At 41.0% G+C, this 17,859-nt stretch overlaps 2 protein-coding genes across 5 annotated transcripts in view; one reads left to right on the forward strand and one right to left on the reverse strand.

Annotated features, from left to right (window-relative positions):
* The first annotated feature begins 388 nt into the window (after nt 1-388).
* On the forward strand, nt 389-3,205 carry mrpl33 (mitochondrial ribosomal protein L33). The gene is made up of 4 exons (XM_084144130.1): nt 389-474; nt 860-878; nt 1,188-1,294; nt 1,887-3,205. Exons 1-4 carry the CDS (start codon nt 453-455, stop codon nt 1,934-1,936), a joined length of 198 nt encoding a protein of 65 aa, XP_084000256.1. The 5' UTR covers nt 389-452; the 3' UTR covers nt 1,937-3,205.
* A 204-nt stretch (nt 3,206-3,409) lies between these two features.
* Nucleotides 3,410-17,859, reverse strand: part of rbks (ribokinase) — a 96,662-nt gene continuing 82,212 nt past the window's right edge. For 2 of the 4 annotated variants that reach the window (XM_084144127.1, XM_084144125.1), the window contains 2 exons: nt 17,408-17,602; nt 3,410-3,710 (listed from right to left, as the gene is read on the reverse strand). In XM_084144127.1, coding sequence (XP_084000253.1) covers nt 3,537-3,710; nt 17,408-17,602 — 369 coding nt within the window. In that variant the 3' untranslated portion in view covers nt 3,410-3,536. The remainder of the gene's footprint in view (nt 3,711-17,407; nt 17,603-17,859) is intronic. The other 2 variants (XM_084144124.1, XM_084144126.1) reach the window with 1 other exon arrangement.

A 17,859-nucleotide genomic window follows, 5' to 3' on the forward strand; every position in this document is an offset into this window, starting at 1 on the left:
TTCTAATCATGGGCTAATTCAGACCTGGGACACCAGGTGAGTGCAATTAACTACCAGGTAGAAATAAAAAACAGAAGTGTTTCGGCCCTCCAGGACCGGAATTGAAGAACCCTGCCCTAGAGCCTGAGAAGGGAGATATGGAGAATTGAAAGAAGGAAGAAGTGGGAGTTTTGTTTTGTTTTGTCAATGTACAATCTTTATTTAGTTTTATTTGGGTGGATTAAGTTAGTTTTCTTATCACGTATGGATTTACGTTTTATCTTGTTTTGGTTTCATCCCGTCCAGTTGGTGCGGTAATACACCTTTTTGGGTTGTAGTCAGCCATAAAACCCACAGAAGAAGAAGACGAAATGAATGACCCGGATGACAAGGGCAGCAACCCGGAAGTTGTGCTTTGGTACGTCAATGTGACTTACCCTAAACTAGCTAGCTGTTGTAATACTATATTGAAAATGTTCCTCACTGCTGTAAATCGTAAGTATGCTTGAATACGTTGCTGTATATGATAGTTTTTCACTGAGTTGCATGGCGAAATATAGAATTGGTTGGCTGGCTCTATGCTCTGGCTCGATTTTAGCTAGCTAGCTATGATTCGCTGGCTAGTAGCATTGAGTCAGCATGTCATTTGTTAACTAGCTAGATTAAGTAGTTAGCTACATTCTGGAACAACGTTTTATAGATGGAGATGTCGTGTTGACTAACGTTAGCTTGCTCAATCAGAAGCTAAGCTAGCTAGCCATGGCGAGTGTTATACTAATTAGCTAGCTAGTTAAACTGAAAGCTAGCTAACATAACTAGCTAAGTGAGTTATGATCTTGCCCATCTGATTTCACTATATGCTCTTTTCCATATACACAAGTGGCCAAGGCCAAGTCAAAGTAAGTAATTGATTTCCTTCTCCACCTCATAATTTGTGCATAGACGTTCTACTTTATTACCATAGCTAACCAATGGACGATTTATTATACCCTCAGCGAAACTACTTCCTAGTAAAAGCTTCATACAGTACAGATTGGAGCTTAGGTTTGATGTCTTTCTCTGAACTGTTTGCTGTAATATTATCCTCAATCTGCTCTTTGATAAAAGTGACCCAAGGAATACCAATGGACATGTAGTATATACTTTTCATAATTCTTGTGGCCTATAACAAGTGTTATCACATAAAGTAACCATTGCATCTGTTACAGGACTGTCCTAGTGCAAATGGTGAGTGCTGCAGGGACAGGTTACTGCTTCAACACCAAGAGGAACCGACTACGTGAGAAACTGGTGCTGCGAAAAAATGACCCTTTGGGTAAACTACAAACCCTCTCTGATTACCATTGTATGGAAGCAAACTATTAGACTTTCTCTCAGGGATTTATCACTGATGCCAAGTGGACACTGGCCTCTCACAAGGGCTGTGTCGAAAACGTTACTTGCGTCAAGTCCTTGCTTTCTCTGTCCTTGTTTCCTCAGTTTCTCTCAAAGCTCATTGGTCCTCACTCAGACCTCCTCCTCCAATGAGCTGAGAGGAATTAGCCTAAGGAAACATGGACAGAGGAAGCAAGGGTTTTTTACAGAACATTTCAGACAGCCACAGTGTGGCTTTAATGTAGACTCAGACATATGACATCATCATACTCAAAGAGCCAATAGTGGCATTTTGCAGTCCTCCTGTGTATAATATAGATTGAATAGTGATTTAATGTTCAGCTCATATCAGGTAACATTTGTGTTCGAGATAATTCAAGTCATACTATGTAGGCCTAGTCATTTGCCCCTGCTTCACAATTATACCCTCATAACACTTTCAACTGGTTTGCAATGCTTACCTGTTAAACCTACACTTTGCACATAGCTTTTCATTGTGCGCCCACTTCAGAATTGTATTTCTGTCTTTGCAGTAAACAAACACGTCCTCTTTCACGAAAAGAAGAAGATCAGGTCGATTTAACCATGAATCTGCAACATCTAATCAGATGATTTCACTGACATTGTATTATCTGAAATGTGTCGACCATCATTCGTGAGAAGAGCTAAGGAGTACCTATTGGACTATTCATGGACCACATCAACTCATTGTAAACATTTGGGATGAACCAAGCGGTGGCAAAACCTCAAGCAGTTCTGTGTCCATTCACATCAATAACCAGGTTTCCATCCAAAGTACATGTCGGATAAAAAAATTCACGACAGGCCTGATGGAAACAGCAAATTTGTTAAACTTTCCAAAGGTCGACAACAAAATACGCTACACAAGGTGGGATCTTTTTGTGTCTGTAAAATTAATTAATGCGAGAAATGGCGGTGGAAATGCCTTTATGTGCAAATATTGATATAATAACCATCATGATTTGCTGTGTGGTTCTCCCACTACGACTTGGGAAAACATGCAGTTTATTAGGCTACAGATTAAATAAGTTATGATGAACTTCACAGGGTGACAAAAGTGCACAGTGATGAGCTTGATGCTCCTTTCCAATAATAATCTCGCTCTTATCCATCATAATCAGATCATGGTAGCCTACCTGCACTGTACCTGTGAGCTGTTGGCTCGAGCGCACATGCAAAGACCAGAGTGGGCACATTTGCTATATAACGCAACATTTGTTGTGACAAAACCATCAGTAGAGTTGACAATGGGATGGAAACCAATTTCACTTGTATTTTTTATTCTGTAAATATAGTTTGATGTGCACTGCGTCATAACGCACAGCCTTTTATCCGCAACAAGTCATTTTGATGGAAACACACATCTGGTGGGGAAATTTGCATATATTGTTCTTATGCAGATTTTTGAATATTTGCATGAAAATCTTGCCAATTGGATGGAAACCTAGCTATTGAGAGAATTATTCCTCAATAAGTAAGAAGTAGCTTGTTTCATGTTTTTGTCCACTTGTATCATATTTCTCTACCTTAGGCACATTTTATTGATGATCTTTGTTCTGCAAGAGTATCATATCTGCCATCCTAAGAAATAATGGAAACATGAAAGGAGAACTATTCACTTGTTTCACTCTGAATGATCATAATAAGATTTTACAACATTACGGTAATTCAGTACAGAATACTGTTTTGGTCTAGACAAATTTACAACCCATCAATGGTACACACTATTCTGGGTTTGGTGTTAACTTTTTCACTAGTTTTTCTGACATTAAAATTAAAGTAAATTATATGTATCCTCATTGTAGGTCAGAATAAAAATGAAATGATTCAAGTTGTCTTTTCCCTCTTAAATGTGTTTGACATAATTATGTCCCATTTGTTGATATGGTCAAAGCTTATGAAAAACAATGTTTGAGTGACAGAAATTGTTTCAATGATGAGTTTGTGGAACACATTTAGTATGAAGCAAAATGTATTAAAAGTATTTAAATCTCATTAATTTCAATGACACATTGGAATATTAAAAAAACATGATAATACTGGTATGGCAGATTTAATAAAGGACAATGGTCATCATTCCATTAAGTTATTTACATAGTCGTTTAATTAGTTGATACAGTACTTGGCACAGTGTCCATTTAGCGTGCAAGTTGCCGCCTTCTCTAGAAAAGGTCTGTGGGTAGGTCCTTTTTAGAGGGATAAGATGTCTGCGTCCCAATTGTCTGTACACTCACTCCTGCCACCTGATTGGCTCTCCTGGCCATCTCCTCCAGGGACATTGTGGGAAAGTGAGCCATGTAGAAGGCCAGGGCACCAATGAAACTGTCTCCGGCTCCCTGTGTAGAGACGGAAACAGTCGTTACTACTCCAATACCATACTCGCATAGCAAAACAAACATGCACTGAATGTGTCAACAATTCAATTGAGATGTGGCTAATAAGAGTGTTTTAAAGGACAAAGTACTTTCGGCAAACAACCTTGCTGCAAGAATTCCCTACTAAGAATGAAATATTAATTCCCTCATTTAGAATTGAATGTAAGCTTGTAGGAGAGATGGACACCTGCACACTGTCAAAGAAGTGGACAAATCTGAGGCTTAAATGCAAAAATAGAGATGAATTTAATGTAAACAAATAAAGGACTATGACTTAATTCCTCATGAAACTTGGAAAAACAAATCAAGAGGAACTGAGACTAAAGATGTTATTTAACTGTCTGACCAACTCTTGGCAACGTTAGGGGGTGCTATGGCGCTTTTTGAACAAGCCTCCCCACTGTCCGTTCAAATGCCTCAGCCATTAGTCTGAAACGGCCTAATACTCACCCTTTATGACAAACAAATGTATTATCACTTCTAATTGTCCTAGCCAGTGTGCCAGTGTGAGATTCCCAGTTTTGTTATAAACAACTGAAGATAAGACATAACAAGACCGATGTATTCACTTGCATAATGTTCTGTTTGTACTCACAGGTGCATTAAGAATATTTAGCTTACATTTTCAAATAGTTATCGTATATTTAACATTTTTTTGGTATCATTTAAATATAATATGCCAGAATAATATAATACATTTTACTTTTTTTCTCACCAACATATTTAGATGAAGAGATTTGTCTTTTGACAGGGTCAACATGGCAGAATTATACCATTACCAAAATTGTACACTGTACTCTATGAACATATACAAGTCAATATAAAAATGTATAGAAATAAAAAGGGTATTTTTTAAATATTAATGTTGACTTTTATAAGTCATATTTCTAAGCACATTATTTATTTCAAATGATACATACCTAAACTTGATCTGTGCAAACTAAATATAATTATCAGAGGCTTCAATACAAATGCTATAACTAAAATACAAATGCAAAATATGGCAAACATTGAAAGGAAATGTATTTTACTAGGTCATTTCATGACATTTTTGTTCCTTTTTGACACAACCCATTTACAGTATTAAACAAGATACTTACTTTTACAGTAAAATAAACACATTTTTGCAAATTTACGCATATTGTATTGTATATTTTATCACTTTGTCTCGTGTATCCGAAACAACCTGAGGTTATAGGCAAGTTGAAAGAAAACAACCTATGTGTAGTAATTGGTGAGGAGGAGAACCAATTCAAAGTCTGGAGACTCCCAAGGGGCAAAACCCTAATTTGAGATCAATGCATGGTTTTTAGAAGTCCAAGTTCAGCGCGCACATCCCAAGTTAGGATTCGTCAAATGTGCGAATAAGTCCTTAGGGCATCTCCCCCATCCCAGTTTTCTGCCATCCTGGCAGTTTTATAGTCTAACACTCCTCTGGGATTGCCTATCGGTTTGTCATGGGTTTAATCTTTCTTTCTCTCTGCTATTGACAGTGACGATGGAATGTGCAATAGGCGCCCAGGGGGGTAGGCTAGGATAGATTGGATTAGAAGAGGGTGTTAGATCACTGATAGGAAAACGCATAGAGGAATGTGGCAACGCGCTCAGATTTAACCACAGATGGCCCCTGCCACTGGTTCTCACAAGCCTGGCCAATTACTCACCGTTCTGCCTCTCAAATAGTTCATTGCACTCTTCCCGAACACCTTCACCCCTCCCCCAAGTAGCCTCCCACCCCATCCCCCATTCAGAACTCTCATCAGCCAAGAGCCAAGGCTAGAGTCAAAGGTGACCAGAGGTGACTTTCAGGGATTGGTGAGAGACTGGAAAAAGTGAATACAGGGGGAGAAAATGTGCATTCGGAAAGTATTCAGACCCCTTGACTTTCTCCACATAAATTGTTTTTTCCCCTCATCAATGTACACACAATACCCCATAATGACAAAGCAAAAACAGGTTTTTAGAAAAAAATGAAATGTCGTATTTACATAAGTATTCAGACCCTTTACTCAGTACTTTGTTGAAGCACCATTGGCAGTGTTTACAGCCTCGAGTCTTCTTGGGTATGACGCTACAACCTTGGCACACCTGTATTTGGGGAGTTTCTCCCATTCTTCTCTGCAAATCCTCTCAAGCTCTGTCAGGTTGGATGGGGAGCGTCGCTGCACAGCTATTTTCAGGTCTGTCCAGAGCTGTTCGATCAGGGTTCAAGTCCGGGTCTGCCTGGTCACTCAAGGACATTCAGAGACTTGTCCCGAAGCCACTCCTGCGTTGTCTTGGCTGTGTGCTTAGAGTCGTTGTCCTGTTCGAAGGCAAACCTTAGCACCAGTCTGAGGTCCTGAGTGCTCTGGAGCAGGTTTTTATCAAGGATCTCTATGTACTTTGCTTCTTTCATCTTTCTCTCGATCCTGACTAGTCTCCCAGTCCCTGCCGCTGAAAAACATCCCCACAGCCTGATGCTGCCACCACCATGCTTCACCATCGGAATGGTGCCAGGTTTCCTCCAGACGTGACGCTTGGCATTCAACCTTGGTTTTATCAGACCAGAGAATCTTGTTTCTCATGGTCTGACAGTCCTTTATGTGCCTTTTGGCAAACTCCAAGCGGGCTGTCATGTGCCTTTTACTGAGGAGTGGCTTCTGTCTGCCCACTCTGGCCTGATTAGTGCAGTGCTGCAGAGATGGTTGTCCTTCTGGAAGGTTCTCCCATCTCCACAGAGGAACTCTTGAGCTCTGTCAGAGTGACCATCGGGTTCTTGGTCACCTCCCTGACGAAGACCCTTCTCCCCCGAATGCTCAGTTTGGCCGGGCGGCCAGCTTTAGGAAGAGTCTTGGTGGTTCCAAATTTCTTCCATTTAAGAATGATGGGGGCCACTGTGTTCTTGGGGACCTTCAATGCTGCAGAAATGTTTTGGTACCCATCCCCAGATCTGTGCCTCGACACAATCCTGTCTCAGAGCTCTACGGACAATTCCTTCGACCTCATGGCTTGGTTTTTACTCTGACATGCACTGTCAACTGTGGGACCTTTATATAGACAGGTGTGTGCCTTTCCAAATCATGTCCAATCAATTGAATTTACCACAGGTGGACTCCAATCAAGTTGTAAAAACATCTCAAGGATGATCAATGGAAACAGGATGCACCTGAGCTCAATTTCGAGTCGCATAGCAAAGGGTATGAATACTTATGTAAATAATGTATGTTTTTTATTTTTAAGAAATTTGCTACCATTTCTAAACCTGTTTTCGCTTTGTCATTATGTGGTATTGTGTGTAGATTGAGGATGATTATTTTTTAAATCCATTTTAGAATAAGACTAATGTAACAAAAAGTGGAAAAAGTCAAGGGGTCTGAATACTTTCTGAATGCACTGTATGTTTATATCCTGTTTGGTTGGGATGTGCTTACCATGTGGAAATGTATGGTCCCACTTTGGCAAGTTCACAGTTCTGGTGAGACAATGACTACACCCTGTCCACACCAAAACTCAAGGAGGTTGGCACTAACACATGAAGAGACATAACAGGTAGCTTATTGTTTAAGAGCGTTGTGCCAGTAACTGAAAGGTCGCTGGTTCTAATCCCCGAGCCGACTAGGTGAAAACTCTGCCGATGTGCCCTTGAGCAAGGCACTTAACCCTAATTGCTCCTGTAAGTCACTCTGGATAAGAGTGTCTGCTAAATGACAAAAAAAAAAAAAAAGAACAGACCAAAAAATATTGAGAGAAAAGAAGGTTCCACATTATCAGTCAAGTTGCGATCATTTGCAAATTTCTATTTCAAGTTGGCATTCTTATTCTTATAAACAATGCCTCACTCCCTGAGACTGGCATGTGACAGCGTCACATCCCCACGTGACGCTCACTAGAGCTGACAACCTCAGCCCCGCTGCAGCTGCCCTCGACACACTTTGGTGAAGGTTAGATTGGGAAGCCTGTCAATCAAACGATAGAAGCGGTAGCCACGGACGAGCGCTGATGCTCTCTCACGGTTAGCTCCGTCCACTACGCTGTGACCTTTTATCCCTCGGGTGGTTCTTAGCATTGTTAGAGACTGGAGTCGTAACAGTGTGAGCTAAGGTGCTGCATGAGCAATCTAACATTAGCATAAACAACTGTGGTCTATGAGTGTAGATGCATGTTGTGGCTTGTCTTTCCTTTTTACTCTATTTTCTGTCAACTCAATCAAATGCTTTTTTGAGATCAAAACAGGTCTGCAAATCCAACTTGCTTTGTGGCGCTCTGTCTTGGTCTCCTCTTCTTTCTTTCAAAACGGATCCCTTTCCCAAACCTTAGTCTTAAGAAGGGGATACAAGGAATCTGACATTGTGATTGTATTTCCTGTAATCTCCCATACGGGCGTGACGGATGGGGAAACAGTAACCCCCAGCTTGGGGCCCCTCATCAATAAGGACCCCCTGGAGAGAGTAAAGAACTGCTTGGCCAGTGTTGACTCAAACTGTTACTGATTGATGACAGTTGCTCTGCCGAAGTATCGGATGCTAATGACGAGATCAAAAGCAAAGTTAATTGAATAGATTAAGCCTCCCGAGCACAATGTCTTTGATCTATCCATCATTTTGGCTTACGGTCTTGTCCTTATTTTTTCTTCATTTGCTCTTTTCATAAGTGTGATAAACGGTCCTCAACGAGGGTCTGTCACAAATGTACACAGATTCAGAAGAAGAGGATAGCTTGGACTGCATGGCATAGCAGTGGTAACTAATCACTGGCATGTGCAGTCCAATAAGGACTCCATGGGGGCCTCCCTTCGTAGTGACATCTTCATAGTGACTAACTACCGCTTCCAGGAACAAGCCTGTGAGTGGTCCTCATCTGTCTCCTCTCATAGGAAGGAAGCCAGGATGATATGTATTGTCCAGACCCACTCTGAGCTGTTTTGTCTGGCCTGGCAACTACAATCACACCAACCCTCCAGTACAGGAGAAGCACAGACCAAAGGGGTGGCCACTGTGTATGTGTGCGTGAGAGACAGACTTGTGTGCGCAAGCGTCATCCAATTGTCCACACTAACAGCGCAGCCTCTGTGAAAGTAGGAATGCCTGCACTCAATTTAGAAAGAAGGAAAACTTCAGGGGAAGACGGGAGGGAAAGAGGAAAAGGGGCCTTACGTGATGAGTGGATTTTGCTTTGTTACCAGTCCAGCTTTGCAGCCAACCCTGACTCCGCTTCTAATGCCTTGCCACGTAAAATGTGTTGCTCGTGGAAGAGGAGGGGGGAGGGTGTTGTGGTTCAGTGGATGATGAAAGAACTGGGGTAGCAACCAGGAGAAGCTAGAATTGTATGCTCCTTTGACTGGAAAGGATACTGGCAGTATAATAAAACAATATAAATGTGTATTTTTGGGTAACACTTTTTTCTGTCCATTCAAAGCTCCGTATTCTAGTGAATTTTCCAATATCCAAACCTGGTCATACATTTTCAAGAAAGCATGCTTTCTCTAACTTCCCAAAAGTTCTATGACATGCTTCCAATGATGACCCATGTGGTTGTGATCCCACTTTGGACACCAATATCACAAGAGTAGCAAAGTCCTTATGCCTCTATCTGGAAATGTAAACACAAAGTCCCCCGATGTCACTACTGTAATTATATAATACAGCACTTCTACAACACCACTGTGCATTATTATATTGACTCTAGAGTCATAGCAAAAATAAGCTTAAAATGGTTAGTACGTCCAAGTGAACAGAGTGGGTTTTCTAAACGTGCAGAAGAGGAGGCTGGCAGTGAGAAACACTAATTGACTCACTGTGTTGATCCTGCAAGATTATGGCTTCAGACCCAGCCTCTTTCCTCAGTTCGCCAACCCACGCATAACATTGACGCCACCAAATTCACACCAAGCAAACATGCTACTGGCAAAAAAAATGGAGTGCAGCACTATACCATGTTCACTCAGCAAAAGAAACGCCAATGAACAAAATCAAAGAACCAAACTTTTCTAAGAGGCAATCACCTGACAGGCCTAACCATGCATGTGAAAAATAAATAAAAAGGAAACACCAAAGGTCTGTGTAGCTGACTAGCCATTCAGACAACAATCTTTTTTTTTTTATGCCAGTAGAAATAAATTGTTTCCTGGAAGAGGGATTAAGGCATCCAAAAGAGTTAAACACTCCAGAATTTATGGGGCCATCAAAGTGCCATCAGCACTGCAAAAACCAAGGCCCGATCACAGCCTGGGCTGTGTTGTGTTCTGCTGACTGCTGCAGGGCTGAGAGGTGAGTCACGTGGGGGGGGGAGGGGGGTTGGGGTGAAGGAAGCTAAGCCAGGTTCCCCTCAGGGCTATGGTTCATTTCATATGCACCACCAGAGAATGGGGGAGTTGGTGTGTTTGTGTGTTGTACTAGGGACAGTAAAAGTATTAAGGGTCATTTAATTCAAGGTACATCGAGGCAGAATGCAGTACGAATAGTTTTGGTAACATTAATTGATCGGTAAAGCTAACTTGTGGAATCTGTGCACAAGCAGTTGGGACACTAGTTGCTTCTGAGCACTCTCACATTGCACTGACTTCAGCAAATTGGTATCTATTGTACTGTTTTGTAAATGGGGAATGTATACGGTGGACTGCAGTACAGACATACACACTAAGACAGAAATATGACACTTCGGGTCGTGGGAGATTGGAGAGAAAAAAAACCAACATATGAAGCCACTAAACACATCCCTTTTGTTACTCTCCTGCTTCAGTGATTTCACTTGTTTTAATTTCAGTTGGTGGGGGATTTAGATTCCAAACGGGAACAATGAGTCTCAAAATTGAAAAGTTTCTTATTAAACCCAAGATACAAGATAAAAGACACCCAGTTTAAGGAGATATAATCTTGTAGTTTGAATGTATCTGTACTTTTGCTGTACAATATCAACTGTATGCAAACCACTGGACTCTCTAATTCACAACTCCGCAGTTGTATGCATATGACAATGTTTCTCTATAGCCTAACAAATGCATAAACTCTAAACCAGTTGTGTCCCGAACTCTGGGAGCCCGTGAACGGCGTGACCGCAAAGCCAGGCGTGGCGGCAAAGCCCTTTCAAGATGAAATCAAGAAGATAAACCAAAAGGTCCCCACATCCCCTATGAAACCCAGTTTAATCTTTAATCTCTGCTGGGGTGAGAAACTGCCGAGCCATTAGCCCCCACCTCTGGGAAGTCGTATAAAGTGTGCTGGTCTGGGGCCAAGAGAATTTCAATTAATCACGTCATGGTGATTAGTAGTACACCATATTGTGCATCAGGAATCTTTTTCGGTGTCCTCCCAGAAACTGAAGATGAGTGTCCGCATCAAAGTAAAGCAAACATCTGCTTATCTTTTCTTTTATGGCTATGTTGAGGAATCAGTTGTTAGATCATGCAAAATAACGTGCAGGGTCTGACATTTTACTTTTTTAGACACTTGTCATTCGGACAAGTAGGTCTGATTGTTTTACTTGTCCAAAAGCTCAAGTCACTTGTCTGTAGCCATTTTTACATAATTATATGATGCAAGGAACCACTTTACAAAATACATTCTTTTTTTTTACCATAGAGAATTAGACAAAAATGTAGGCAACACTATGCCTATTGACTTCTTTGCATATTCAAGCCTGTCTCAAAATACAACACTGTACCTTTAAGGCTCTCCTGGAAGATTGCTGGCCACCATTGGTAGTCTATAAAATATTGAAACATTACAATTACAACCACATTTTTGAAGTCTTTATCAAATAATTCCCTCCAGGGATCGAAATTAAGGTTGTTCCTGGGACGATAAAAAATGTATACGGTTCTGGGACAGTTCTGGGACGACAGATCCAAAATTCATACAACCACAGATGCAACAGATCAGAACATTTAGCTTAAAATGTTGATAAAGTTGAATTTCTTCATCTTATAAGCTCAACAATGCGCAAATGGCTGTAGGGTACGCGGGAATGTTCCAAAATGAAATTAGCGGAAAACACCATTCTCAAAAGTGCACCGCACGCGTGAGTGGTTTCATGTGACAGAGATGAAAATATCTGTTAGAAGTTAAGAAAGAGGGGAGATCTAAAGATGCATCAACTAACATGGGTTACTTATATGACTAGGATTATGCCTTTTGGCTGCTGAAAAAAAAAATAGTTGATTTGAAAACCAATAGAACATGAGACAAATGCTGGTTTCAATGGCATATTAAATGTAAACTACACCGCTAGACACTATTTGGGATGTTTTTCAGGTCTCCCTACATAATTATGAGTGATGAGAGGTTGTTTCAGACATAATTATGCACTATGTGTATTTATTAATTTTTGCGCTAGGAGAGTTCAACCATTGGTTGATTGGGCCTGCAGTCTGATATAAAAAGGAATCGAGGCATGTTTTGTAGCAATTATTGTGGCCTTTGTGTTTCTCCCATTGCACGATCCCGCTAGCAGCGAGTAAATATGGTTGTTCTTGTTCTATAGAGCCATTGGACTTTTCTCAACGATGTTCCTATCTGCCAGGACATTGCAGAATATCTAGGTTGACTAATTTCCCCTGGCTTTGTAAAGACTACAGCCTGACAGGAGCCATACTTCCTTGTTCCCACCCTCGAAGGCAGGCTTTTGAAAATGGGGGCGGTACTAGTTTACAGGATCACAGGAGCTGTTACAGTGCACTCACTGCTTATCCGAGATGGCTAAATAATTAGCTACAATGGCTGTTCCTGATGATTCCTTTTTCCAAGAAGAGCTGGATGACAAATTATTATTTTGCATAGGAACATACAGCCCTATTCTATTTGAGCCGGAATACACTGAAGAGGAGTTGCGACAGCGAGAAAAATTATTGAGACCAGCAAGCAGCGGCGGCAGCCTAGACCAGCTGGACCAGGAGGGTAAATTACAAACGAGTAAGGTGTTTTGCTATAAGCTCTCTTTTTACACAAGGAAGTGTTAAGTACAGTACAATTTGATAATTGATTTGGCAATAACTCGGCTTGCTAGTATCACTACAAGCCAAGCTAGCCAAGTTTAGCTAGCTGTGTTTGCTATACCTACAATGTACTGTAGTGTAACTTTATAGCTATCTAGCTAACTAGCTAGTTACCAGCCTCAGAAATTACAGCCCAAATAAACGCTTCACAGAGTTCAAGTAACAGACACATCTCAACATCAACGGTTCAGAGGAGACTGTGTGAATAAGGCCTTCATGGTCGAATTGCTGCAAAGAAACCACTACTAAAGGACACCAATAAGAAGAAGAGACTTGCTTGGGCCAAGAAACACGCGCAATATCTATCAAATCAAATTTTATTTGCCATGTGCCGAATACAACAGGTGTAGACATTACCGTGAAATGCATACTTACAGCCCTTAACCAACAATGCATTTATTTTTAAATAAAAAAGTAAAATAAAACAACAACAACAAAAAAGTGTTGAGAAAAAAAGTAAAATAAAATAACAGTAGGGAAGCTATATACGGGGGGGTACCGGTGCAGAGTCAATGTGGGGGGGCACCGGCTAGTTGAGTTAGTTGAGGTAATATGTACATGTGGGTAGAGTTAAAGTGACTATGCATAAATAATTAACAGAGTAGCAGCAGCGTAAAAAGATGGGGTGGGGGTGGGGGGGGGGCAGTGCAAATAGTCCGGGTAGCCATGATTAGCTGTTCAGGATTCTTATTGCTTGGGGGTAGAAGCTGTTGAGAAGCCTTTTGGACCTAGACTTGGCGCTCCGGTACCGCTTGCCGTGCAGTAGCAGAGAGAACAGTCGATGACTAGGGTGGCTGGAGTCTTTGACAATTTTGAGGGCCTTCCTCTGACACCGCCTGGTATATAGGTCCTGGATGGCAGGAAGCTTGGCCCCAGTGATGTACTGGGCCGTACGCACTACCCTCTGTAGTGCCTTGCGGTCAGAGGCCGAGCAGTTGCCATACCAGGCGGACATTAGACCAGTGGAAATTTGTCCTTTGGTCTGGAGTCCAAATTGGAGATTTTACACTAAACCAGCATGGCTACCACAGCATTCTGCAGTGATACGCCATCCCATCTGGTTTGGGCTTAGTGGGACTATCATTTGTTTTTCAACAGGACAATGACCTCCAAATTCATATTCATTATATAAATAGGCCCGTTTAATTTTGTGTGGCTTGCCGTTCCAGATAAAATTGAATATTTTTTTCTCATATAATTTAAACAACTGTTCGCTAGGCGTAGGCAAGACCATAAGCAAGTAGGTAAACTGGAATAATACTAAAGAGTTAATCAGGGTGATTTTTCCAAAAATAGACAGGTATTTACCTTTCCATGGTAGCAAGATCTTATCTATTTTTGCTAACTTTCTATTCAAATGTATTGGAGTGAAATCTTTTATTTCATTTGGGATATATATTCCGAGTATATCCACATCACCATCAGACCATTTTATTGGTAAACTACATGGTAATGTACCATTTGTATTTCTTAGTGATCCAATACGTAATATAGTACATTTATCATAATTTGGTTGTAATCCAGAGAGGTTAGAAAATATATCTAGATCCTCTATGAGGCTGTGGAGGGATTAAAGTTGTGGATTTAAAAGAAAACATGAATCATCAGCGTACAATGACACCTTTGTTTTTAAGCCCTGGATTTCTAATCCCTTGATATTATTGCTGGATCTGATTTTAATAGCTAACATTTTGATGGCCATAATAAATAGATATGCCGATAGTGGACAACCTTGTTTTACTCCTTTTGACAGTTTAAAACTTTCGGAGAAATAGCCATTATTTACTATTTTACACATAGGGTTACTATACATGATTTTAACTCATTTTATAAGAGATTCTCCTAAATTGAAATGCTCCAGGCATTTATATATAAACTCCAGTCGTACTTTATCAAATGGCTTTTCAAAGTCTGCTATGAATAGCAGGCCTGGTTTCCCAGATTTTTCATAGTGTTCTATTGTTTCCATTACTTGTCTTATATTATCTCCAATGTATCCTCCATGTAAAAAACCTGTCTGATTAGAATGAATAATATCCGACAATACCTTTTTAATTCTATGCGCTATACATTTTGCTAGAATATTTGTATCACAACATTGAAGTGTAAGGGCCTCCAATTTTTTTAATGGACTTTATATTTCCCACTTGTATCCTGTTTCAGTAATAATGAAATCAGACCTTCTTCTTGAAGGAGTGGTTAAAACATGCTAATAACGGTCCTCTGAGTATATCAAAAAAGGTTTGGTATACCTCGACTGGTATGCCATCCAACCCTGGAGTTTTCCCAGACTTAGTCTTTAATTGCAGAGACACTTAACCTTGATATATTCAAAAACTACTCTCACCTACAGTAATTTCATACTTGGCACACGAACCGCCGCCCGCTTTGAATAAGAAATCATGAATGTATTTACGTGAAATGTCTTAGTTCGCCGTGTATCTCTCGGTGGACAGGACCCCCCTGGAAAGGGAGTTGGACCTTCTCGCGGCACGCTTGTGAGGCTCTGATTGTCCAAAAAGGTTCCAACAAGTCTTCTACTGTTCTCTTCTTCGTAGTTGTCCGGTCTCTGATGACTTGTCGTGTAGTCCTGAACAGAACTACAGAGTTGATTTTCCTTCCATTCACTCTTGAAGTCGCTTCTTTGAAGATAGGCTAGCCAGCCGTATCGATGGTTCCCCAGTGGGGTGATGAGAGTTGCAGGATGGTTCTACTTAAATTCGTTTTTTCGAAGATACCTTACTTAGGACAGCTAATCAGCCGTACCAGTGATTGTCTGGGAGGTGAGTTTATTCTCTCTACCTCGTGTTGAGATTCAAAGTTCCAACCATTTTAAACGTGTAGCTGCCGCGTTTACGTTTTCTGGTCTGATATGTTAATTCGTAACCCATCCTTTTATACACTATGCTCGAAAGGGCCAGTTCCGTCGAGCTGACACGCTCTCTGACCTCACTCGGGGGCATGACTACTTACTGTGCAAAGCTTATGGAAAACAATTATCTCTTATAGTGTTCCCAAATCACATCCCTCTCTTAACAAAAATACTTTCATAATTTTTCATATTACATGCACAACGTATAGGATGGAAACTTCCTACATGTAGTGGGTATACTTTCCAAGTTACAGTATTTCCTTTTATAACATTTTTTATGACATCACAAAATAACAACCCAATTGACATTAGTGTTCTATAGATCGCCTCTGACCATTTCCCACATTCTATGTTAGAAATATTGTTCCAGTATTTGCTTTAGAATGTGTTAGAGTTTCGGCGGGAAAAGTCTGTGGAAACAAAGGCACATTCCTCTGTTGAACATTGGAGAGGGAGACCTGAATATCCTCTCATTGATTTACAACAGGGCCTGAGGTGTCAACCCCCCACCAGTTCCCTCCTGCCCTCCTGAGAGGGGGTCTGGTTGAAGTTATTCATTGCAAACCTGATCTGACCTATTTGGATCCTCACAGGACAGTCATGACAACATTTTAGAGAAAAGCTTTTTGTGTGTATGGAAAAATGTCTGGGATCTTTTATTTCGGCTCATGAAACATGGGACCAACACTTCACATGTTGCGTATATATTGTTGTTTAGTATAATTAAGCCTCAACTCAAATCTATATCCTTTTTATCTGAATTTTTTAAAAACTTGTCCCGGACAAGAGGACAAGCGTTAATATCAAGCCATGACGTGCATGTAAATGGGTGACATTATTTTTTTATTTCAAAAGGAATGCACAAAGCATAAATAAATGGAGCATGTTAGAAACAAGGAACTAAGGCACATGGCAAACAATCAAACAGAGGAATGTCCTCAATTCAAAAGGCAAATGATATGTAAAAGTAAAGAGGACATGTTCAGACATTTCACGTGTCCAAGATAAACAGAAAAAAAGGCTAATTATATACAGGGTTTCAAACATCTATCTAACAAAGGAATACAGCTATAAGCACAGGCAAAATCCTAGAGGAAAACCTGGTTCAGTCTGCTTTCCAACAGACACTGGGAGACAAATTCACCTTTCAGCAGGCAGGTCAATAACTTAAAACACAAGGCCGTATCTACACTGGAGTTGCTTACCAAGACGACTTTGAATGTTCCTGAGTGGCCTAGTTACAGTTTTAACTTAAATCGGCTTGAAAAATCTATGGCAAGACTTGAAAATGGCTGTCTAGCAATGATCAACATGAACTTGACAGAGCTTGAATAATGCTTTTAAGAATAATGGGCAAACAGTTTGACAAAGTCTAATATCGCTGGTGTGAACATATCCACAGCTAGCTCTGTACCCTTTCAGTGTCAGCCACAGGAGAATACTACCCCTCAGAACATCTGCCTCAAGATTTCTTTAGGAAATTGCAAGTGAGAATCTTTGATGTAATAGGCATTTTAATTTCTTTGTCTCACAATGTAAACATTGTTGTGTTGAGAACATGAATCCACTATGCATTCTGTCGCACAAAATACTTTTGTTTGTGACTTATTTATCCCACAAACCACCCTAGGATCCCACAGGGTTGCACATTTGTGTTCTACCCCAGCACTATCACATCTAATTGAATGAATCACCTAAACATAAACCCTTGATAAGCTGTATCGGATGAATTAGTAGTGGGCAAGAACAAAAATCGGCACCCCTGTAGTTCCCCAGGACTGAAAAACGGTGATATTGAGACCCTAGGGATATTCTTACCGTGGTATCCACCGTTGTCACCGGCTTGGTGGGGACGTGGTGCGACGGGGATGAGGGCTCCTGTGCCGACAGCACCACGCAGCCCCGGGAGCCCAGGGTGATGATGACCGAGCTGCAGCCTCGCCTCAGCAGCTCCTGTCCGGCCTGGCCGGCGTCCTCTATACTCGCCACGGCCGCCCCCGTCAGCAGCTCTGCCTGTGGAGACCACCAGGGAGATGTGTTAGAGATTATGTGTGGCCTGGGATTTGAGCCAGCAACCGACAACTGTCCCACCTCAAAGTGAAAATCTATGTATGTTGAGTGTTTGGGTGTGCATCACCCAGGAGGGTGCAGCACATTGGTGATGGGTTAGGTTAGTTCTCCTTACAATGTAGGCCTAAAGCACTTTGAGCACTTGCGAAATCACTTCATAAATCCCTATTAGTTCGGTTTTACATTCTTCTCAGTCACTG

The sequence above is a fragment of the Coregonus lavaretus genome (genome assembly GCF_964263955.1).
Source record: "Coregonus lavaretus genome assembly, chromosome: 27".
NCBI lineage: Eukaryota > Metazoa > Chordata > Actinopteri > Salmoniformes > Salmonidae > Coregonus > Coregonus lavaretus.